At 41.1% G+C, this 24,546-nt stretch overlaps 1 protein-coding gene across 1 annotated transcript in view; it reads right to left on the reverse strand.

Annotated features, from left to right (window-relative positions):
* Rpn5 (regulatory particle non-ATPase 5) overlaps window positions 1-24,546 on the reverse strand; it is a 247,940-nt gene that overhangs the window by 179,055 nt on the left and 44,339 nt on the right. The window contains exons 3-4 of the mRNA XM_080283070.1: window positions 13,757-13,974; window positions 3,782-3,941 (exon numbers count right to left, since the gene is read on the reverse strand). Of these exons, the coding sequence (XP_080139196.1) occupies window positions 3,782-3,941; window positions 13,757-13,974 (378 nt within the window). The remainder of the gene's footprint in view (window positions 1-3,781; window positions 3,942-13,756; window positions 13,975-24,546) is intronic.

Below are 24,546 nucleotides of genomic sequence, written 5' to 3' on the forward strand. Positions count from 1 at the left end.
GGTGTGTTGTGGTTCTCTAATAATGATAGAGGTGTAGTGTGTTAGCACAGGCTGTTGCTATCTATCTATCTATCTATTGCTAGACGCCTCAATCCCGTTCGGGGTGGCCACAAACAAACTGCCTCCACGTCGCCATGTCCCCCCCCATTTCACTGCCCCGATCCCAACTCACCCCCTCCCTCTCTCATATACCTCTCCACCTCATTCCTCCATCTCATCCCTGGCCTCCCCCTCCCTCTTCCCCCCTCCACCTCACTCACAAACACTCTCTTCGTCAGTCTTTCACCCTCTATCCTCTCCATATGGCCAAACCACCTCAGTGTATTCCTCCTAACATTCACATCCACATCCACACCACAACGCTCCTTTATATTCTCATTTGTCAGCCTGTCTCACCATGTGACTCCACAGGCTCCTCTTAAATCATTCATTTCCACTGCACTCACTCTTGACTTGTGTCTTTCCAGCGAAATCAAAGCTTCACTTCCATACGTTAGAGTTGGTATCACAATACTGTCATGCAGTAACTTTTTCACTTCCATGCTCACTTCCCTGTTTCTTATCACTGTTTTCAAGGAGCCAGCAACCCTTCTTCCCTGCTGTACCCTTTCAAGCACTTCACCCTCCAAACCTCCATCCTTACTCATCACACTACCCAAGTACTTAAACATACTCATTTTTCAATTTCCTCCTCATCCAGCCTCACTGCACATTCACTGACTTCACCTCTCTCAAAGACCATCACTTTACTCTTCCCTACATTCACCTTTAGATTCCGTTTCTTACACACTCTCCCAAACTCATCCACCAAGCCTTGCAGCTCCCCTTCATCTTCACTCAACAACACAGTATCATCTGCAAACAACAGTACAGGGAGTTTCCAAACACTATCCTCTCTCACCAGGGCCACTCCAACATCCACTACCCTACCTTGTACCTTTTTTATTACCCCATCCATGTACAAACTGAACAACCATGGAGACATGACACATCCCTGTTTCAACCCAACCTTCAAAGAGAAAAATTCACTTAGGTCACCAACCACACGCACTGCAGCCTTAGCACCATCATACATACTCTTCACAGCATTCAACAACTTCCCATCTACTCCATATATTCTTAACACTTTCCACAATCCTTGTCTATCCACCCTGTCATATGCTTTCTCCAAATCCATGAAAGCCGCATACAACTTCTTTCCCTTCTCTAGAAACTTTTTCACTAAAGATCTAAGAATGAATATCTGATCTACACAACCTCTTCCCTTCCTAAAGCCTCCCTGTTCTTCTCCAACTAATTCCTCTGTTCTTTCTTTAACTCTGTCAATAAGTATCCTACCATACACTTTTCCTATTATACTACGAAGACAAATCCCCCCATGATTACCACACACTTCTTTTTCCCCTTTTCCTTTGTACAAGAGAATAATTATACATGACTTCCACTCCTCTGGGACTCTACCTTCCTCCCAGGCCAATCTACACATCTTCCACATCCATTCTACTACTATCTCTCCTCCATGCTTCAGCATTTCACCACACACTCCATCAATTCCTGGGATTTCCCCTATTTAACTTTCTTCATTGCTTCCACAACTTCTATCCTACTGATTTCTTCCTGTCTTTTCACCTCCCTCCTTCTCCCAGCCATTCCCCAGCCACTTATACTTGCATTACTTCCATCCTCTAGGTTCAACAATTCCTTAAAGTGTTCTCTCCATCTGCTCACTTTTTCTCCCTTCTCCACTAGTAATCTACCATTTTTATCTCTCATTCCCCCGCTAACCTCACTACCACCCTGTCTTACTCTCTTCACCTCTTTCCAGAACATTTTCTTTCAGTCCCTCCACTTTACACTCAAATTCCTTCCAAATTCCTCATCCACTCTCTTCTTTCTCTTACTAATCTTTTCACCTCTCTCTTTCTTTCTATATATAACTCTCTCTTCCGCCTCTCAACTTCTTTCCACGCCCCTGTTTCTCATCCATTCATTGTATGCTTTCTTCTTTTGTGTCACAGCCTGTCTCACCTCTTCTGTCCACCACGCTGTTCCTTGCACCCCTCTCCGTCTTCTCTTCCTCCCACACACCACATCACATGCTGCACATATTTCTTCTGTAAATATCCTGCACGCACCTTCCACGTCCCCCATCTGCTCCAATTCATATTTGCCCAATCGTTCCTCCACTTCTCTCTTATACTCTGCCTTTTTCTCATCCTCTTGTAACCTTTCCACTCTCCTTGCAACTACTCCTCCCTTCGAGTTTATAATAAAAATTTTTTTTTTTTTTTTTTTTTTTTTTTTTTTTTTCACTACTCCCACACAAAAACTTAAACATGGCCCTAAGCAAAGATGGAGAGAGAGAGAGAGAGAGATTTTTTTTCCTTTGAGCAGATGATGCCCTTCATTATAAAAAAAAAAAAAAAAAAAAAAAAAAAAAATTACACATCAAGGGGTGGGATAAAAAAGGGTAATTGCACAATCCATGGGTTAATAATACTGATTGGAGATACTGAAAGGCAAGTATGCATTGTGTGAATATGACTCCATCAAGCTACGATTTTAGTGGGTGTTGGTTAGGAGTCAAAAACTGTTTTCCTTAGACTTTCTCTTCCAAATTAGGGTGCATCTTACACAGTGCAGCAACTCATATGCCAAAAAATACACTATTTATTTTAGGAAAATCCTACAAAAAGACAATGATTTGTTTATTCTATGTGGGGTAATTGTGCTTCTATGTGGTGTGGCAGTGGAAGTTTGTGGGGGATGGCTGTGGACAGGGGCTAACTTCTGTGATTTTCCCATTCAAACTGTTTCTTCTTTCTACATTTACTAAGCCAAGTCAGAGTTAATCTTTCCATGCAAAATGTGCTTAGCGCAAACCAGGCCCGTGTAAACTGAGAGTCTACTGTATGAGAAAGGGGAGGGTATGAGTTGGGGGCAGGGAGGACTAATGGCAGAGGAAATGATGATACAACAGAGGTGTAAGCTGGGGAAGGGCTGCCTAATGGTAGAGGGCAGAGTGACATGGAGACAATTTGTTTGTGGCCACTCCTTACAATATTGAGGCAACTGGCTATGGATTGATAGATTTTTCTGTGTTTCTAGAAGCTCATTTTATCTCATCTTTTAAGTGGAAATTGGGGTTATGATAACAAAGACAATGAGGATGATGATGACGATGATAGCTATGGGGACATTGACAGCGACAAAGTACACCTACTTATCCAATACAATCTGTTTTCAGTGCTGTATCTATACCACACCAAAAACCAGAATTAAATAATTGACAAATGCATAAATTTGTCTCTCTCATAATGCATGTGCACAAATTTTTGTATAAGCTCGATATAGTTTGAGGGAGGCGGTGGCTGAATCAGCAGAGAGGCAGCCTGCAGTCCTAAAAGACCCAGGATCGAATCCAGGCTAGGGCAGGGAACAGTATAAGGATCTGAATTTCTTAAAATTAGACTTTACTGATCTACCAGAAGACCAGCCGACATATTGTAAAATCACCCCCGCTAATACCAGTACACCAGTCTGGTATGAGACAGCCCTAGCATTTATTCAATATGGACAGTGGGTGTCAATCCTGAAGTGGTGAGATGTGGAGGTGTGTAGGAGGCCTACTGGGCCTTGGGATAGGCCATGACGCCTTTGCTCACAGTCGGACACAAACAAAAAGGGAGAGAGAGAGAGAGAGAGAGAGTTGGACCTGCAGAAATTTGAAACAAGCAAATAAACAAACAAAACACACACACGCACACAAAATTAAACATACCTTCTCCTTCCGTTCCATGGAACCAAATGTCTCAACTTGGAGTTCTTGTAATATGGTGGCGGCCTCAGTAACATCTCCTTCACTTTCTTTCATCATTGCCAGCTGGTGTGTCAAACGGGCACGCTCCACCTCCACATAGATCTTGCCTGCTGTCACAGTTCTGGAATTGGCAATCTATTAACCCTGAGTACTAAATGCGAATAAAGCCGAGCTGAGTAATATTCATTAGTGGGACCTAACTCGACTACAGTTCAACACCATGGAAAAACTTTTGGTCGCTAGGACTTAATTCGACCATCACTGAAGAGGTTGCAAATGTGCACTCAAGGTTATACGACTTGCATATGGGATGTGGCACCATTGTGAAGAGTGTAGCCAACACTGCACCAACCTGCCAAATGGACTGCCTCACTCTATATGTTTGGGCCCAGAAATGACTACTATAGGTAAGTTACACAAAAGAAAATGGTATATATGTACCACAAATAAGTGCAGATTAAAGTGATATAAAACAGAATGAAACAGTGCAAAAACAAGGAGAATGTGAGGAGTATGACAGCTCACCTGGCAAAACGTAAACATCTATCAGCTAACAGTCATGCTAATGGATCTGTGTACTAATAATTGCATTGAAATGATTTACAGATGAGTTTATGAATGTAATACACCTTTTCACGAGAGTCAGAAAGGTAGTTTAGCATAAGACTATGTGTTAGGCCTGCATTACAGTACAGTACATTATGGCTGTGGCACCAGGAATGCTATGCAAGCTAATAACATGTTCTTTAGTCTGTTTTCAAGGAATCATACATTTTATCACACTGTATAATTGAATATTGCATTAGCCAAATGTGTGTCCCTGTCTTCAGGAAAGGAAACCTGTACTTTCGGCAAGTATTTGGTACCAGTTTGAACACATTTTGTGTCCAAAAAGAATGGAATGTTAGGATGATGTGTGTATGAAGAAACTATTTTTTTTTTTTTCAAGAACACACACACACACACACACACACACACACACGAACAGCCAGAGAGAGCAGACGTCCCAGCCATCGCTGCTAACCTTAAGTAGTTTCAGGAATTTTGTCTGTCCTGTCTCCTAAGGTCTTGTTTTAAATTCAAAGTAATGAAAGTTAATAGACTACCAAAAATGTAAAGATTTATTGACTAGATTGTACATGAATGTTTGTAGTTTTTTTTTTTTTTGGTAACAGCTGTTTTGGTATTTAACCAACATCAAACATGGCCGAAAATATAAACAATGAGGGACTGGAATTTCAAGGATTTGATGCTAATACCAATGTCATGGACCTGGTTAAAACATTAATTATGAGGATTAGTGAACTCGAAAAGAAAGTAGAGAATCTAGTGATAAAGGATGTGTCAGTAAATACGGAAACCACCATACAGAGTCTGATCCAGTCCAATGAAACAGCCAATGAAGAGATTAGGAATTTGAAGCGGGAAAATGTTGAACTGAGGAGGAAACTAGAAGAGAGTACTAATAAAACGGAGAAGGTGAGTAATGTATTAGAAGAACATAAGGCAAAGTGGGCACACATAGAAGAAGAACAGAAAGAAGTGGTCACCTTAAGAGAGATCATCCAGGAAGAAAGGGAAATGAACAAGAAAGAAATGGAAGAAAATGTAGTGAAAATACTGAAGAAAAAAGAGAAAATAGTGAGAGAAACTGTAGAAAGGAACAGATGTGTGGTAGTATTTGGAAACAGGGAAGAGGAAGAAAAGGTTAGGTTCGTAAAATGCGAGAGAGACACGAACATGGTGAGAGAAATATTAGGCAAGATTGACCCCGAAGGAGACAAGTGGGTAAAAGAAATTGAGGAAGTAAGGAGGATAGGGCCTTACAAGAAAGGGGAAACAAGACCAATGAGAGTCAAGTTTACATCAGAAAGTGTAATAAATGAGATACTTAAAGTGACCTGGAAATTAAGCAAAGAGGCGGGGATGGAAAATATTATAATAAGAAAAGATCTGAATGAAGAAGAAAGAGAAGTTTTAAAATCATTAAAGGAAGCAGTAAAGGAAAAAAATGATAAGAGGGAAGAGGAAGAATGTAATACTTTTTTTTGGAGAGTATTGGATATGAAAGTAAGGAAATGGTATTTAAGGAAATAGAAGTGAAGTAAACTAAGGGGGATGGTTGTGAAAGATCAGAAGTTGAGGAAGTGGTACGGACAGAGAGTAGGAGAGAAGAGGGTATTAATAATGTCAAAAATAATTTGAAGGTGATATATACTAATGATGATGGTTTCATATCGACCAGGATCGAAATTAATGATTTCTTGAGAGAACATGAACCTGATGTCATGTGCTTTGTAGAGACCAAATTAAGAGAAGATATTGATGTTCATTTGGGAGATGGTAAATACAAACTGTGGAGAAATGACAGAAAAGAAAAAAAGGGAGGAGGAGTGATGATAGCAGTGAAGAATAACATAAATGTAGATACTGTGGAAATGGGAGAAGGCAGGGCTGAAGTGGTATATATGAAATTAGAAACTGGAGAGAATGTTAAGAGAGATATGGCGGTAGTGTATGTTCCCCCAAAGACGAGAGCATGGAAGGATGACGAATACCATGAGATGTTGTCAGATATGGCTAGCTACTTGGAAAAAATAATTGAGAAAAGCAATAATATAATTTTGGTGGGTGACTTTAATTGTAAAGAGGTGAACTGGGAGGAATGGTACTCGGGAGGCGGCAAGGATTCGTGGGGCACTATGTTATTAAATATAATAATGAATAATGTGATGACGCAATGGGTCAAAGAAGAGAGACGGTTTCGAGGTGAGGACACACCAGCAAGTATAGATTTCCTGTTCACCAAAGAACCCGATGTAATAGAATCATTGGAATATCTCTGTCCTTTGGGAAAAAGTGATCACGTGGTCAATGAGTTCCAGATGTTAATAGGAAACGTCGAGCCAAGAGAAGAGCTTCATAGACAGGGAAGATACAACTTTGGGAAAGCAAATTTTACTGGATTGAGAAACTTATTTGAAAATGCGGATTGGAGAAAATTCGGAGAAACAAGAGAGATACAGAGGAAGTGGGATATCTTTCTAGACCTCTATAATTTGGGAGTGGAAAAATTTGTACCAAGAGTAAGAGGGAAAGAAAACAGGAAAAAGGAGTGGTTTAATAGAAGGTGTATGATAGCAAAAAAGAGAGAGATAAGGCGTGGAACAATTGGAGAAAGAGAGGTAACGACAGAACAAAGGAAGAATATAAAAGAACAAGAAATGAATACACAAGAATACGTAAAGAAGAAGAAAGGAATTTTGAAAAAGGTATAATTGACAAATGCAAGGATGAACCCAAACTGTTTTTATAGATTTGTTAATGGCAAACTCAAACAAAAGGAGGGAATCACCAAGCTGAAAGTAGAAGGAGAGGTCTTTAAGGATGCAGCAATGCAAGCAGAAATAATGAACAAACGTTTCCAGTCAGTTTTCACTAAAGAAAAGGAGCTTGTGGAAGGGGAGGGAGTGATTAGAAATGTTCCGGTGATGAAAGATATAAAAGTGGAGGTACAGGAAGTGTATAAATTACTGGAAACTCAAGATGTAAGGAAAGCCCCAGGACCTGATGGAATTTCTAATTGGGTACTGAAGGAATGCAGAGAACAACTGGCGGATAAAATTCACAGCTTAATTGTATGCTCACTAGAAGAGGGGAAAGTGCCAAAAGAATGGAAGAGGGCAAATGTGGTACCAATTTACAAGGGAGGAAACAGGGAAGAACCCCTGAATTATAGACCAGTGTCTCTAACCAGCATGGTCGCAAAATTGTGTGAGAGAATCCAGAAAGACAGATGGATAAAATATCTGGAAGAGATGAATATTTTGGCTGAATGTCAGTTTGGATTCAGAAGTGGAAGGTCATGTGTTTCTAACTTGTTGAGCTTTTACTCAAGAGCGATTGATGTGGTACAGGAGAGAGATGGTTGGGTGGATTGTGTGTACTTAGACTTAGAGAAGGCCTTTGACAAGGTACCTCATAAGAGACTAATGTGGAAACTAGAATATATAGGAGGACTAAAGGGGAAACTTCTGGAATGGATGAGAGACTTTTTAAGAGACATACAAATGAGGACAGTAATAAAGGAAAAGATGTCTGGATGGAGGGAAGTAACAAGTGAAGTCCCTCAAGGCTCAGTGTTGGCGCCAGTAATGTTCCTGATTTACGTAAATGATATGGTAGATGGAGTGAACAGTTATGCAAGTCTGTTTGCTGATGATGTAAAGATCTTGAGGAAGATAGAGGTTGAGGAGGATTGTAAAATACTGCAGGAGGATTTGGATAGGATACACAATTGGAGCCGGACGTGGGAAATGAAATTTAATGTAAAGAAATGTAAAATATTGGAAATGGGTAAAAGTACCAAGAGACCATCACTGAATTATTTTTTGGGTAATGAATTAATCACAAAAAGGAGAGAAGAGAAAGATTTGGGAGTGCTGGTCCAAGATAGTTTGTCACCAGAAAAGCACATTAACAAGATAGTTGGAGAGACTTATAAACTCTTGACTAACATAACAGTAGCATTTCATTATATGGATGAGGAAATGATGAAAAAATTGATAGTGGCCATGATCCACCCCAGGTTAGAATATGCAGCGGCAGTGTGGTCCCCACACAAAAAGAAAGATATAAACAAGATTGAGAGAATACAGAGAACAGCAACCAAGATGGTCCCCAGTCTGACAGACCTGTCATACAGAGAGAGGCTGGAAAAACTGGATTTGCCTTCATTAGAGGAAAGAAGAAAGAGGGGAGACATGATTGCGGTGTTCAGGACCATGGTGGGAGTAGATAAAATTGACAAAGAAGATCTGTTTGTATGGGATAAGAGAGCAACAAGAGGACATGGAATGAAATTGAAAAAGTCAAGCTGCTTGAAGGATATCAAGAAATATAGCTTTCCTTACAGAAGTATAGACTTATGGAAAAGCCTGGACAAAGAGATCGTCCAGTCTAAAAACTTAAACGAGTTTAAAGTTAAATTCGACTTATTGAGAAACAGCGACGGAAACCCACGAGCATAGTACATTCCGTGTATATCACAATTAGGTATATTAGGTAAATACTTAAATATTTGGAACGACTTAGACAAAGAGGTGGTGCATGAGAAAAACATTCATGCGTGTAAAGGTAGACTTGATAAATGTGGATATGGAGACAGGACAACACGAGCATTGCTCAATTCCTGTATACTACAAATAGGTAAATACAAATACAGTGGGGAACCAATTTTCGCGCCTAATTGGGTCCAAAAATAATGCGCGAAAGTGGAATTAGCGAAAGCTGGGGCATTGTCTTTATGGCAAAAAGGCTAATTGGTTCCCGGTTATCCTAAAGTAACATCAGATTTTCATTTTCACTTGCAATACAGTACATCAAATCACTATTGTACATTGCATTGTGAGATACAAACAATAAAAACTGTACAGTACACATTATATGAGGAGAAACATACCACAGAGACCAGGTTGAGGTGTTTAATGGATGTTGGGGGTAAGTATCCGAGGCGCGTGGCGGGCTTATTTAGCCACGCCAGACGTATTGGCGCCACCTCTTGCTGCCTCGCTACCACCATGCTGTTTCCTCATACTACGCACTGTTGATTCTGGGATGTTAAATATACGGCAGATTTCACTGTTTTTTGCGCCCTTGTCCATGTGCTCAACTATCTTCCTTTTCATTTCATTATTATACTGCCGTTTCTTCACTCCAACACGATACTCTCTTTTAGCCTTGGCCTTTCCTCCCGACTTTGAATGTCCCGGCCACTTTTTATCACCACCACTGCCTCCCGGCCCTCCCCCCACACCACCAGGCTCTCCCCCCACACCACCAGGCCCTTTCCCCACACTACCAGGTATAGTAGAGGCCATTGAACCGTGAGAATCCAACACAATGGAGCTAGCACGCTCGTACACAATGGCGGGAATGGGTGGACAGAGTGTTGACATAACGTCATTCAAGATGGCGGTGGGTTGCGGGCGGGCGGTGCAGGAAATTCTATCTATCTATCTATTGCCAGACGCCTCAATCCCGTTTGGGGTGGCCACAAACAAATCGCCTCCAAGTCGCCCTGTCCCCCGCCATTTCACTGCCCTGCTTCCAACTCACACCCCCCTCTCTCATATACCTCTCCACCCCATCCCTCCATCTCATCCTCGGCCTCCCCCTCCCTCTTCCCCCCTCCACCTCACTCACATACACTCTCTTCGTCAGTCTTTCACCCTCCAAAGTTCAAAATATTGTCCCAAACCCAAAATTTGTGTGCGAAAATCAATTTTTTTCAAGTGAAAGTGGAAGTTAGGGAATATTTGGTGCATGCATGGATTCCGCGAATCCTGCTGTAGCGTAAGTTGGTGCACTACTGTAGGTAAATGCACACACACACACATATATATACTGTATATATACACACACACAGTATATGCACCAACATCCACAGGAAGAAATCAGTAGGATGGAAGTTGTGGAAGCAATGAAGAAAGTCAAAATGGGAAAAGCCCCAGGAATTGATGGAGTGTGTGGTGAAATGCTGAAGCATGGGGGAAAGATAGTAGTAGAATGGATCTGGAAGATGTGCAGATTGGCCTGGGAGGAAGGTAGAGTCCCGGAGGAGTGGAAGTCAGGTATAATTATTCCCTTGTACAAAGGGAAAGGGAAAAAAGAAACGTGTGGTCATCATAGGGGCATTTGTCTTCTTACTGTAATAGGAAAAGTATATGGTAGGATACTTATTGACAGAGTTAAAGAAAAAACAGAGGAATTAGTTGCAGAAGAACAGGGAGGTTTTAGGAAGGGAAGAGGTTGTGTAGTTCAGATATTCATTCTTAGATCCTTAGTGGAAAAGTTTCAAGAGAAGGGAAAGAAACTGTATGCAGCCTTCATGAATTTGGAGAAAGCATATGACAGGGTGGATAGACAAGGACTGTGGAAAGTATTAAGAATATATGGAGTAGATGGGAAGTTGTTGAATGCTGTGAAGAGTATGTATGACGGTGCTAAGGCTGCAGTGCATGTGGATAGTGAACTGAGTGAATTTTTCTATTTGAAGGTTGGGTTGAAAGAAGGATGTGTCATGTCTCCATGGGGGTTCAATCTGTACATGGATGGGGTTATGGATGTTGGAGTGGACATAATGAGAGAGGGCAGTGTTTGGAAACTCCCTGTACTGTTGTTTGCAGATGATACTGTGTTGCTAAGGGAAGACGAAGGGGAGCTGCAAGGCTTGGTGGATGAGTTTGAGAGAGTGTGTAAGAAATGGAATCTAAAGGTGAATGTAGGGAAGAGTAAAATTATGGTCTTCGAGAGAAGTGAAGTCAGTGAATGTACAGTGAGGTTCGATGAGGAGGAAATGGAAAACATGAGTATGTTTAAGTACTTGGGTAGTGTGATGAATAAGGATGGAAGTTTAGAGGGTGAAGTGCTTGAAAGGGTACAGCAAGGGAGAAAGGTTGCTGGTTCCTTGAAAGAAGTGATAAGAAACAGCGAAGTGAGCATGGAAATGAAAAAGTTACTACGTGACAATATTGTGATACAAACTCTAACGTATGGAAGTGAAGCTTGGACGTTGTTGAAGGGACAGAAGTCACGAGTGAGAGCTGTGGAAATGAGTTATATGAGAGGAGTATGTGGAGTCACATGGAGAGACAGACTGACAAATGAGGATGTGAAGGAGCATTGTGGTGTAGATGTGGATGTGATAGGAAGCATTAGGAGAAACACACTAAGGTGGTTTGGCCATGTGGAGAGGATGGAGTGTGAGAGACTGACGAGCAGAGTGTATGTGAGTGAGGTGGAGGAGGAGAGGGGGAGGGGGAGGCCAAGGATGAGATGAAGGGATGGAACGGAGAGGTATATGAGAGAGGGGGTGTGTGAGTTGGGAGCAGGGAGACATGGAGGCGATTTGTTTGTGGCCACCCCGTATAGGATTAAGGCATCTGGCAATAGACAGACAGATAGCCAGACTATCTGCTACTATTCATTTTCAAGGAATTGTACTTTTTATTCATCCATCCATCCATCATCCAATCCCGCGTTGCCCCATGAGGAGCCGGGGCCAGGCAGCCGGTACCGACATTTAAGATGAGAGTTAGATTACATTATATAACTGTATTTTGTGTTAGTCATATGTGTGTCTGCATCTTTATGAAACTAAACCCTATTTGAACACTTTTTCTCTTCTGAAAGTATTTTTAATTATTTCTGAAACCACCATGTTTTCATTGAAAAAAAAAAAAAAAAAGTTTTAAGCTTATTTATAATTTCTAAGTAATTTCAGTGTCAGATATGAAAACTACACCATGAGATCAAATTATAACATGCAAAAAGAAGAAAAAACATGAACATGGCACTTTCATATTTTGGTGGAAAAATAACACCTATCAGGAATCACCTGTTAATCACCGGAGGTACTTAAGGGTTAATTACTGGTCTGATTTTCACAATAACTCAAATACAGTAAGTCCTCATATTTGGATGAATTTTACTGCGACGCCTTGTTTTTCGCGCAAGAAAAAAGTTTCCGAGTTGTCTCATAATTCTCTCATTTCTCCACAATTCGATGCTCCCAGCCAGCAGCTGACAACGCATACCGATGCTCATTTGTTGACGGCTGTCTTGCAACCACCCTGTCCACCATAACCGACATGGTAACCACCTTCAATGCATACACCAGGACTATGCCTGGGGCTACCAACATCCTATCAACCTTGAGTGATTTGAAGTTTCAAGTGATGGCCATCTACAACAGAAACATAAAGGAGCAGAGACAAGCCCAGATCACACAATATTTTCATGAGAGACAGATTGTGGCTGCTACTCTGCAAGACTTGGACGTGCCAGCAGGTGTGGATGAAGGAGGAGAAGTGGACAGAGAGGAAGTGGAGGTGCTAGAGCCTGAGTTCAACTTCGAGGGCTTCGGCATAGGTGATGGAGCTTCCCCAGAGAGGCTCGTGTCACCTAGTAACTAGCCCATCAACCCTCAACACACCTTCACCTGCCACTCAAGCCAGTCTTCACTTTATATCTGGTAAGGATTTTTGGTGTTACAGCTCTTTGTAACAGCTTTAATGTCTTTTCAGATACATGTTTATTGTGTTAAGCTGTTTTAGCACTAGTAAACACTCTTCATTTAATTTTGGGCAGGGCCTGTTTGGTGTTAAAGTACTTTCTGATAGGGTAGGTATATGTCCCACTGGAATGCTCCTGTATTTTTCCCATTGATTCTTAATTTTACAATTCGACGTTTCGCGTTTTGCGCGGTTCTGGCAGACATCCAAGCGACAAAAAAATGAGGATTTACTGTATATACAATCCTGCTTCCATCCACATATTCCCTGAAGACCAAATCTAATTATAACTCAAGATGCGGACCATTGTCCAACTAGTTTTCTATCAAATGATGAGGACCACCCCCATAGAATGCAGCTGCAGCAGCCAACCATGGCATAAAGACCTGTCATGACTGCTCCCTTTATGAGTTGATTGGAAACTGATCTTGTTTGATTAAGTTTGTAAGTCAATTTGGCTGGAGGGTTTGGTGGGTAGGGAAATGCCTTCTTTGCTATCCATATCTTATTCTAGTGGTTTACTTACTCCTGTAGGAGCTGCCTAGCACAGACTACCTGGCCTACTGCGGTAATCGTCTCTTCTTATGTTCCTATCCAATGACTGTTTTTATTAAATTCTGATCAGTAAAGTAAGCTTTGCTAATTTTTTATACTGAGGCAAGCATTATAGTTGACACACACACACACACACTAGTACCAACAACGGATGTAAAGGAAACCACAAATAACGTAGAAATACATGGTTTTGAAGTACATGCAAGAGGGTAAACAGGGATGGCATGAAGTACTGCAGCTGTCAGTAAAAAGCTGCACAGATAATATATCAGACCTGGGTATATTTAAACATAGATTAATACTGTACCTTAAGGTGTCCATTAATTTTAGCTTCACTTCCTTGTCTGGAGTTTTATCAACATATTCACAACATTTCTGCACCATCTTTGTCACAGCCATCTTAATCTGGGACCGTTTCTTGGTGAGTGTGACAATGCTTTCATTTAGCAGTGTCCACTCCTTAGCCTCAAAGCAGATCTCGACCACAGCAACAAGAACTCGGCTGGTAGAGTGGGCATCAGCTCCCTAAGTAAAGAAATCAAATTTAGGCTGCTTTTTTTGGTTAATGATCTTTCACAAATACCAAAAAATAAATTTGAAAGTCTCAAAATACAGTAAGGACAGTTAGACCATTTTCAAAGCCATTATGAACCTCTAGAATACATCAAAACAACACTGTATTACAGTTGGTAAATAGACAAACTCTTATGTGAATTGCATTACCTACAGTCTGTCTGTCTATAGCCAGGTGCCTTCATGACAGATGGGGCAGCCACAGATAAATTGCCTCCATGTCACCCTATCCTCCATTGCCAGGCTTCTCTCCCTCTCAAACTCTCTCATTCTTCGCTCACATGCCTCTTCACACCATCCTTACATCTCATCCTCAGTGTTCTCCTTTCCCTACAACTTCCAGCTCACTTGCATACTTGCTCAAAATCAATTTCTCACTGTATATTTTCTCCTCATGGCCAAAGCATCTTAAGGTACCTCACTTAATGATTTCCAGCAGATCTACATCAACACCACAATGCCGCTTCACTTCCTCATTTGTCTTTTTGTCTCTCAACATAACTCCCAATGCTCCTCTCAAGTAGCTCACTTCTACTCCTCTCACTCCCTCCAAACAAAGCTTCACTTCCATACATTAAAATAGGGATTATAATACCGTCATCCAGTGACTTTAGTTCCATAACCACTTCCCTGTTCCTTATCACTGCTTGCAAAGGACCTGTAACCTTTCTTCCTTCCTGCACCCTTTCCTGTGCTTTACTCATTACATTCATGGTTGGTGGTGGCGACCATCATCTACACACTTGCTATAGTGCTGTCTACTTCGTCCATCATCTTTGTTATTCAATATCTGTGTCTGCCTTCCTTTGTTCAAACATCTCCCTTCTTTCCAGTTACTTTTTATTACTCTCCTTAACACTTCTGGTGGCTCTACACTAAGTGACAAAGTTAATGGTTTCTTCAACCCCAGAAATTTGCAATACTGGGTGATAACTATATAACCAGATCATGGGGTGAAGTGGAACCTACTTCAGTGTCTCTGTCAACTGGGTGTAGAGATGCAAATGCAGCACCCATCCAGAAACCAAGCTTCCTCACTATTCCCCATGCCTTGCTGTAGTGAGGCGCTGTCAATCACAAGGGAATATCAATACACTGCATGGGACAGCCCTGCAGAGTCAGTTGCTTGCCTGTGGTCGATGGATCTGCTCAGCCAGACAGACTGAGGTTACTTAAATATATTAGAAGGTGCTCACATTCTCCATTTCCAAACAATTTTGCCTCAATACAGTAATGACCCGGTATATAATCATCTGGTATACAATCAATCGCTATAACAATCAATGTACAGTACCCAGTTTCGGGTTCACAATCAGAAAATCACTTATACGATTTTTGTGACAGCCATGAACAATGATCCCACGCATACACGCTGCCACCTGGGCAACCTGACAGTCATACATTTAAGCCAAGATGGCCACTCCATGCTTACACATGCAGAACCCCTTTCTGAGGCCTCTGCACATGCTCCTGCAACCCTTTTGAGCTCCCAGTGTTGCTCATCCACTCACTCACATATCCCACTGCTGTGATTGTCTCTCTTGCACTCACGATGTTACACAACTGTTTCGTCTGTGCAAGGCCATCAAAACACCACTGCTATCTCAAAATAACAGTGCAAGTGCAAGACGAATAGTGCTGCATGAAATATTTAGTGGATAACTTTTCTGTGTGAAATACTGAAATTGAGACTTGGAAAACATGTCAGATAAGGAAACCCCAGTGGAAACATGATGCTACTCTAGATGTCATACTGTACACAGTTATTCCCCATAAATCAGGTGTGGGGCAAACAAGATTGCACAAGCCCTTCTGCTGCCCCAGTTCACAGTCTCTACTATAATATAAAAACCTGAGGCTGTCCTAGCTGTGGCTCAGAACATGCCTATCCTAACTGCTACATGCTTAACAAAGGCTAGGGATCCCACTGGTCTACATTTAAAAAAATATTTTCTGCTGATTTAATGATTCATGCTGATTTTGTACAATTCGAGAGTGCTGATTTCGAATATACTTTCAAAAATTATGTAGAACGTCAAATTTTTTCACAAAACACATGAGTATATTTACGCACTAAAGGGAAAGCAGCCAGTATTAAACAGCACTGTAATGGAAATGCACTGGAATGGCTACAATGAAAATGCATAAATGTGATGCACAAGACAATTGATTAGCACTGGCAGTTGATCTAAGGCTAGAATTTCCTTCTCTTAGATTTCCTAACCTATTCAGTGTCCAAACAGTCACGCTGCAAGCACCAGTAGTAGTCTGCCATCATGTTGGCATTCCATCTCCCATGATACCTGTGCTCCATCATCTTGATGTCCTGGTGAAATCTTTCACCTTGTTCTTCACTTGTTGTGCCAAGATTCTCTGGGAAAAAGTTCCTGAGAATGTGCAAAAAATGCTTTTTCACGCTCATGTTTGCCCCCAAGTCTCTCAACGATGTCAGGAGAGTTTCTATTATGTATTCATAGGTTTCTGCTTTCTTGTTTCCAAGAAAATTCGAAACTACGTTGACAAATGCAGTCCAGCAATCTTTTTCACCCAGTATCATGGATTTCATGAATTCCTCATCCTTCATGAGCAGCCTTACTTGTGGGCCGAAGAATATTCCCGCCTTGAGTTTTTCGTCCGAAAGTGCAAAACTTCAAGCGCTTCCCTTGTCAACAGCCTTTGCAAATTGTTTCATCAAACCTACCTGTATATGTATACAGTAATAACGCAATACACGATACCCCTAGATGCGATAAAACACCTTAACGATGGGGGTAAAAATACCACCATACCCCGCCTAACGATGGCCAAACCCTGGTTTAACGATAGGTTTTGATTTTTTTACCGATTTTGTTGATATTTTAGTCTAAAATTGTGTGTTTAGGTTGATTTATAAACTGTTTTTAGACTCAGATTAATGTATTTTAGTCATAGGTGGGGTGAACATAGTCATATTGGGGTACAGTTTACTAAGCTTGATTTGTTCCAGACTTATATTTGACAAATTTTCAGATTTTATTTCTTGGTTTTAGTGAGTTATTTATAGGTGCTTGGCTTAGGTTAGCATACTTGACAGCTGTTTGGCCATTAAGACTGGGTTCATTTGGGTGGGTTTTAGGCTTGGTTTGGAGGAAAACACAAGGCTGGTAAACACTCCACATTGTTTTACATGTTAAAAGTACCCCGATATACAATACCCTGCCTAACGATGGGGTTTTACCTAACCAATTACATCATTAAACCGGGGTACGCCTGTATTTATAAATATATGTATAGAGTAATCCCTCCACTATCTGACGTAATAGAGCCAAAGGCATGTCCAGAAAGTGGTCCTGTCTGGATAGTGGGCCCCAGCCTCCTGGACTTGTACTTATGGACCCTAACTCAGAAAAACACCCATAAAACTCCCTCTGGACATGCATAGCATCTATTTAAGACCCAAATCACACCAACAAGGGACATAAAAGACTGAAATAAATGCAAAAGAACCATAAAATGAGGTTTTAGAGGTGAGTTTATACTAGAAGGTAGAGGGAGTGACATAGAATTTTGATATAATATTTAATGAGGAGTATTGTCTGTAGGGGAGTCGGGTGGTAGAATGAATGTCTCAGTAACTATCCATGTATAATTTTTTTTATATAGCTTTCTATCTGATATTCATCTTGGCATTTCCAGTGTAGAGTTATGTTCTGATATTAGAAAATGGGGCTGAATTTCTCTTGTGCTTTTCTTAGAACTGTCATGTACCATACAATCATAGTTCACTATAACTGTGTGTGTGTGTGTGTGTGTGTGTGTGTGTGTACACTGTAGCAACTGGGAGACAACAGTGTTACTAAGGCATAACAATGGATGTTTTCACAATATTCGATATGTTTTGAGGTACATTACTGTTTTTAGTATATTGCGAACAGTTAATAATGCCTTGTTAATTTTTGATGTTGCAAGGCAGACAGCGCAGCCAGTGAGAGAGTGTTATTTAGAGAAGATTGTAGAGACAGCTGTACACTTTGTTCTCAAACAACCTTGCTATATTGAACTTCAGTTGTAAAACACTGTAATTTGCTTTTTGTTTTGTGTGTATATACAAGTGTGACATTCATTTTTTTGCTGTTGTTATTATTTTGGAGGTATTTAGAGGTTAGTGAGAGTAACAATGAAGTAGTGTTCAGGTGCATGTTTGAGGAGTAGAGAAGACTCGTGTTGTATTTCGTTTGGTTTATTTGTTTAAGGATATTTTTTCAATTAAGGAAGTGAATGTCTTGTATTTAAGTAATGAGACATCAGGAACAAGTTACAGTAGTCTCACGTCACACTGAGTCAAGATTCAATGTGGGAAAATACCGTAACACTGGAGATGTGGGACATGGATCCGGCTTGTACAGGTTACTTTTAGGGAAAATAAAGTGCTATAAATGTTCCTTGTAATTGATTTTTGAGAATCTGTTTGTGTTGTTTGTGGTTGTTAGATAGCTACAGTACATGCCGGCAGTTGATTTGGAGATCACATATTCATACATTTAATGGCTTTTATTATTTCTTAAATGAATGTAAGCAGGGATTGTGTTGTTTCAGACTCATTTGAAGAAAACTAATACTTATTTCTGTGTACAGATAGCTACTGTACATATTTATTATACTTTAATGGAGATGAACATTAATTTTCAAATTGCTGTACGAAACGAATCAGACTTCATAAACACAGTGTTAAGGGGGTGCCGTGGAATGAAGTAACTTTTTGTAAGGAAGGAGTTGTTTGTTTGTTTTCTTTTCTTGTGGCCTTCTTTTCCATAAAAATTAAGAAATCAAAAACTGATACGCAGTACTGAATAGAGTTTCTGAGAGGTGAGTGTGTATTTGAGTGAAAGCTTATACCAAGCGACCTTTCTGCAGTCTCGGTGAGAAACTTTTTTTTTTTTCTCAGAACTACCTTTCCAGAATTACGGTATGTCTTTCACACCGCAGTGTCTTATATGTGGCAAAATATGGTATTTGTTACACCACACATTTCTTGCTTGCAACTTCCCATTGTTAATATGGCTCTTGTATGGTAAATAGAGCCCTAATATTTTGTAGACAGATGCATATTACTTCCTTATGCATGAATATATATATTTTTTTCTAAACATACAAACCTTGATTTTTGGGTAAAAAAATCTGATTTTTCAGACTGGATGTACGGACCTATTTGTAACTCAGAGTGAATATCCCCACTGTTCTTCACTACCTTTCCTTCATCATTTTTCACACACTGCTCATGTATGTTATCTGTATTCCCTCTCTTCATCTGATTTGCCACCTTAAGTTAAAAAGTCATTCATTCATTCATTCATTGCCAGACGCCATGTATCCCAAACGGGGTGGCCAAGGGCTTAGAGTTAATTGTTTTACAGGGAGGGGCACTAATCCTCCACCAACCCCACTTGACACGTAGGGAGAACGTTATGCCAACAGCATCTGGTGTTCCTAGGCGGTCACCCATCCAAGTACTAACCAGACCCAACAAAACAGGAAGTGCTACAAAAAAATATTATGATACCTAATCTAGAGTTTTCTTGAGGCTCAGGACACTATTAAAGTGGGCTGGATAACTAATGGGTATATACTCCTTTGTTTACATTTTACGGCCACAGGAAAATCCACCACAAAACTAGCCTTTTAATGGATAGTTCTTTCTTCATATCATGCTGAGTCGTGTGAAAAAACAATATCAAAGAACTAGAAAACTTAGATAAACAGCCTAGCTATTACTGTAAATTATTCTTTATCCATTCTCACCTTACTTGTCAAAGGCCTTAACCCCTGCCACCCAACGACTGTTCATATCATGAGACCTTTCAAACAACAGGCAAACTTCAGTTTAACGATGTAATTGGTTAAGTAAAAAAAACCATCGCTAGGTAGGGTATCGTGAATCAGGGACGATTTAACATGTAAAGTGTAGGGATGCATTTTTGAGCCTTGGACTTCCCCCAACCATGTCCTAAACCCAAAAAAAAAAAATAATAAAAAAAAATAATAATAATAATAATAATAAAAAAATAAAAAATAAATAAAAAGTCGCTGCATGGTACTATTGTGATACCAACTGTAACGTATGGAACTGAAGTTTGGACCTTGTTGGAAGGACAATAGTCAAGAGTGAGAGCAGTGAAAATGAGTTATTTGAGAGGAGGGTGTGGTGCTGCTTGGAGAGACAGAATGACATATAAGGAAGTGAAGGGGCGTTGCAGTGAGGTTGTGAACGTGATAGGAAGAGCTAGGAGAAATACACTAAGGTAGTTTGGCCATGTGGAGAGGATAGAGAGCGAGAGACTACCAATGAGAATGTACGTGAGCGAGGTGGAGAGGGGGAGAGGGAGGGAGAGGCTGAGGATGAGATGGAGGGATGGAAAGGAGAGGTACCGGTATATGAAAGAGGTGGGTGTGAACTGGGGGGAGGGCAGTGAAATGGTGGGGGACAGGGTGATAGGTAATATATTGGATGATTTTTTCTGTGTCCAGTACAAGTTTCTCTCTTCAAGGAGACAATTTGTTTGTGGCCACCCCTTACGGGATTAAGATATCTGGCAATAGATAAATAGATAGTTAAATTTTATGGCTAATGGTCAGGCATCCAAGATTTTGTATACAATACTTTCTAATACAGTATAAGTCTGTCTATCTATTGCCAGACGCCATAATCCCGTAAGGGATGGCCATTTGACTTTGAGCACTGTTTGTTATTTGGGTAATGACTAGTAGTTTTCCTACATTATGTGTTTCGTATATCACTAATGACCAAGATTTGGCTTAGTTTTTTGAAGTTATAATATCATCTATCTATCTATCTATCTATTGCCAGACGCCTCAATCCCGTTTGGGGTGGTCACAAACAAATCGCCTCCAAGTCACTCTGTCCCCTGCCATTTCACTGCCCTGCTCCCAACTCACACCCCCCTCTCTCATATACCTCTCCATCCCTCCATCTCATCCTCGGCCTCCCCCTCCCTCTTCCCCCCTCCACCTCACTCACATACACTCTCTTCGTCAGTCTTTCACCCTCCATCCTCTCCACATCGCCAAACCACCTCAGTGTGTTCCTCATAACACTTCCTATCACATCCACATCCACACCACAACGCTCCTTTATATCCTCATTCGTCATCCTGTCTCTCCACGTGACTCCACAGGCTCCTCTTAAATAACTCATTTCCACTGCTCTCACTCTTGACTTGTGTCCTTCCAACAATGTCCAAGCTTCACTTCCGTACGTTAGAGTTGGTATCACAATACTGTCATGTAATAACTTTTTCACTTCCATGCTCACTTCCCTGTTTCTTATCACTGCTTTCAAGGAACCAGCAACCTTTCTTCCCTGCTGTACCCTTTCAAGCACTTCACCCTCCAAACCTCCATCCTTACTCATCACACTACCCAAATACTTAAACGTACTCACATTTTCCAATTCCTCACCATCTAACCTCGCTGTACATTCACTAACTTCACCTCTCTCAAAGACCATCACTTTACTCTTCCCTACATTCACCTTTAGGTTCCGTTTCTTACACACTCTCTCAAACTCATCCACCAAGCCTTGCAGCTCCCCTTCGTCTTCACTCAACAACACAGTATCATCTGCAAACAACAGTACAGGGAGTTTCCAAACACTATCCTCTCTCACCAGGGCCACTCCAACATCCACTACCCTACCTTGTACCTCTTTTATTACCCCATCCATGTACAGATTGAACAACCATGGAGACATGACACATCCCTGTTTCAAACCAACTTTCAAAGAGAAAAGTTCACTTAGTTCACCATCCACACGCACTGCAGCCTTCGCACCATCATACATACTCTTCACAGCATTCAACAACTTCCCATCTACTCCATATATTCTTAACAATTTCCACAATCCTTGTCTATCCACCCTGTCATATGCTTTCTCCAAATCCATGAAAGCCGCATACAACTTCTTTCCCTTCTCTAGAAACTTTTCCACTAAAGATCTAAGAATGAATATCTGATCTACACAACCTCTTTCCTTCCTAAAGCCTCCCTGTTCTTCTCCAACTAATTTCTCTGTTCTTTCTCTAACTCTGTCTATAAGTATCCTACCATACATTTTTCCTATTATACTAAGAAGACAAATGCCCCTATGATTACCACATACTTCTTTTTCCCCTTTTCCTTTGTACAAGGGAATAATTATACCTGACTTCCAATCCTCCGGGACTCTACCTTCCTCCCAGGCCAATCTGCACATCTTCCACATCCATTCTACTACTATCTCTCCCCCATGCTTCAGCATTTCACCACACACTCCATCAATTCCTGGGGCTTTCCCCGATTTAACTTTCTTCATTGCTTCCACAACCTCTATCCTACTGATTTCTTCCTGTCTTCTCACCTCCCTCCTTCTCCCACCCATTCCCCAGCCACTTATACTCGCATTACTTCCATCATCTACGTTCAACAATTCCTTAAAGTGTTCTCTCCATCTGCTCACTTTTTCTCCCTTCTCCACTAGTAATCTACCATTTTTATCTTTCACTCCCCTGCTAACTTCACTTCCACCCTGTCTTACTCTTTTCACTTCTCTCCAGAACATTTTCTTACAGTCCCTCCACTTTACACTCAAATTCCTTCCAAATTCCTCATCCACTCTCTTCTTACTCTCTCTTACTAATCTTTTCACCTCTCTCTTCCTTTCCACATATAACTCTCTCTTCCGCCTCTCAACTTCTTCCACGCCCCTATTTCTCATCCATTCATTATATGCTTTCTTCTTTTGTGCCACAGCCTGTTTCACCTCTTCAGTCCACCACGCTGTTCCTTGCACCCCCCTCCGTCTTCTCTTCCTTCCACACACCACATCACATGCTGCACATATTTCTTCTGTAAATATCTTATACACACCTTCCACGTCTCTCATCTGCTCCAATTCATATTTGCCCAAACGTTCCTCCACTTCTCTCTTATACTCTGACTTTTTCTCATCCTCTTGTAACCTTTCCACTCTCCTTGCAACTACTCCTTCCTCTCGTCTTTCCCTTCTTCTATTCCTCCACCTCACTTGTATCCTAATTCTGGCCACCACCAAGTAGTGGTCAGAAAGTCCACTCCCCCAACCTCTATACACTCTTGCATCCTTTACACATCTTCGCATCCTTTCATCCACACACACATAATCAATCATTGCCTTCCTTTCATTCAGTTCACCACCCACCCTTCTCATCACTCGCCATGTATACCTGTGGATCATTTTATGCCTGAAGAGAGTATTGGCTATCACCAACCCCCTCCCAGCACAAATGTCCACTAACGCACTCCCATTCTCATCTATCTCGGCAGGCACACCCCACTCACCAACTATTCCATCCACCTTCACATTACCAACTTTACCATTCATATCACCAATCAAAAACACTCTCTCATTCCTTCCAAACTTTTCCATGCACACTTCCACATTTGTCCAGAACTCTTCTCTCACTCTTCTAGCACGATCTTGCATTGGCGCATACACACACACAATCGCCCAAATTTGTATTCCAACTTTCAACTTTACCCACACAATCCTTGACCCAACTGATCCATACTGTCTTATGCTCTTCTTCCATCTTTTACTCACAACTATACACACTCCTTCCTTTGCCCTCTCATTCTCATCTACTCCTGCACATATACCCCATCCATACTCCCATTCTCTCACGCTTTCTCCTCTCCATTTTGTTTCAGTTATTCCACATACATCCACTTTCGCACCCTCAAGCACCTGGACAATCTCTCTCTCTTTCACCTCATCATTCGCTCCTCTTACATTCCATGTACTCATTACCAAGTCCTTTGTCCGTTCCTGGGTCATCATCGTTTGGTCAGTCCTTGTCCGAGGCTTTTTGTTTGTTTTTTTAGTTAGTTGTTTTCCGAGGAGGGGCACTAACCCTCCGCCAACCCTTTTAGTCGCCTTTTACGACAAGCAGGGATACTGGGGGAGTATTCTTGAAAAACCCCCCTACCCCCAGGGGTTTACTATTTGCCTAATGACTGAGTGTTGCATCTCTTTAGGGGAGCACAAAAGTTACAGTGTGTCCTTATGTTGTTTCCTATTAGTTGGGTGATGGCAAAAGCGTTACTTACTTTTAACCCTCTCGCGCACGTTAAGTTTCAGTAAGTTTTCCGCTTACGATTTTTTCTGCAAGGCCGCCCGGCCTGGCTGCCTGCATGCGGCAAATAACACATATTCTCTCCTTATTTTTGCCACCCAAACATCAATATACTGCCATGAAACCTATGTCCTCTTATTCGTCGATGTTTGTTCTAGCTGATAAGCACCACAAAAAAACAGGAAAACATGAATAAAACAACATTAGGCGGACGTAAATAAACATTTCGCTACGTCACGTTTACTTCCCAACATCACCATTCGAATGTTTTCCATCATACAGGAAAATGTTATTAGAAGTTTTGATAGAGAATTTCATCAGTTTTCTAAAGAGACACATCCGGTTGTGATGTGATTTGTAGTTTTCGAGAAAATAGCCA

Source organism: Coenobita brevimanus, chromosome 96, assembly GCF_032717465.1.
Source record: "Coenobita brevimanus isolate Jiangsu-jjx chromosome 96, ASM3271746v2, whole genome shotgun sequence".
Classification (NCBI taxonomy): domain Eukaryota; kingdom Metazoa; phylum Arthropoda; class Malacostraca; order Decapoda; family Coenobitidae; genus Coenobita; species Coenobita brevimanus.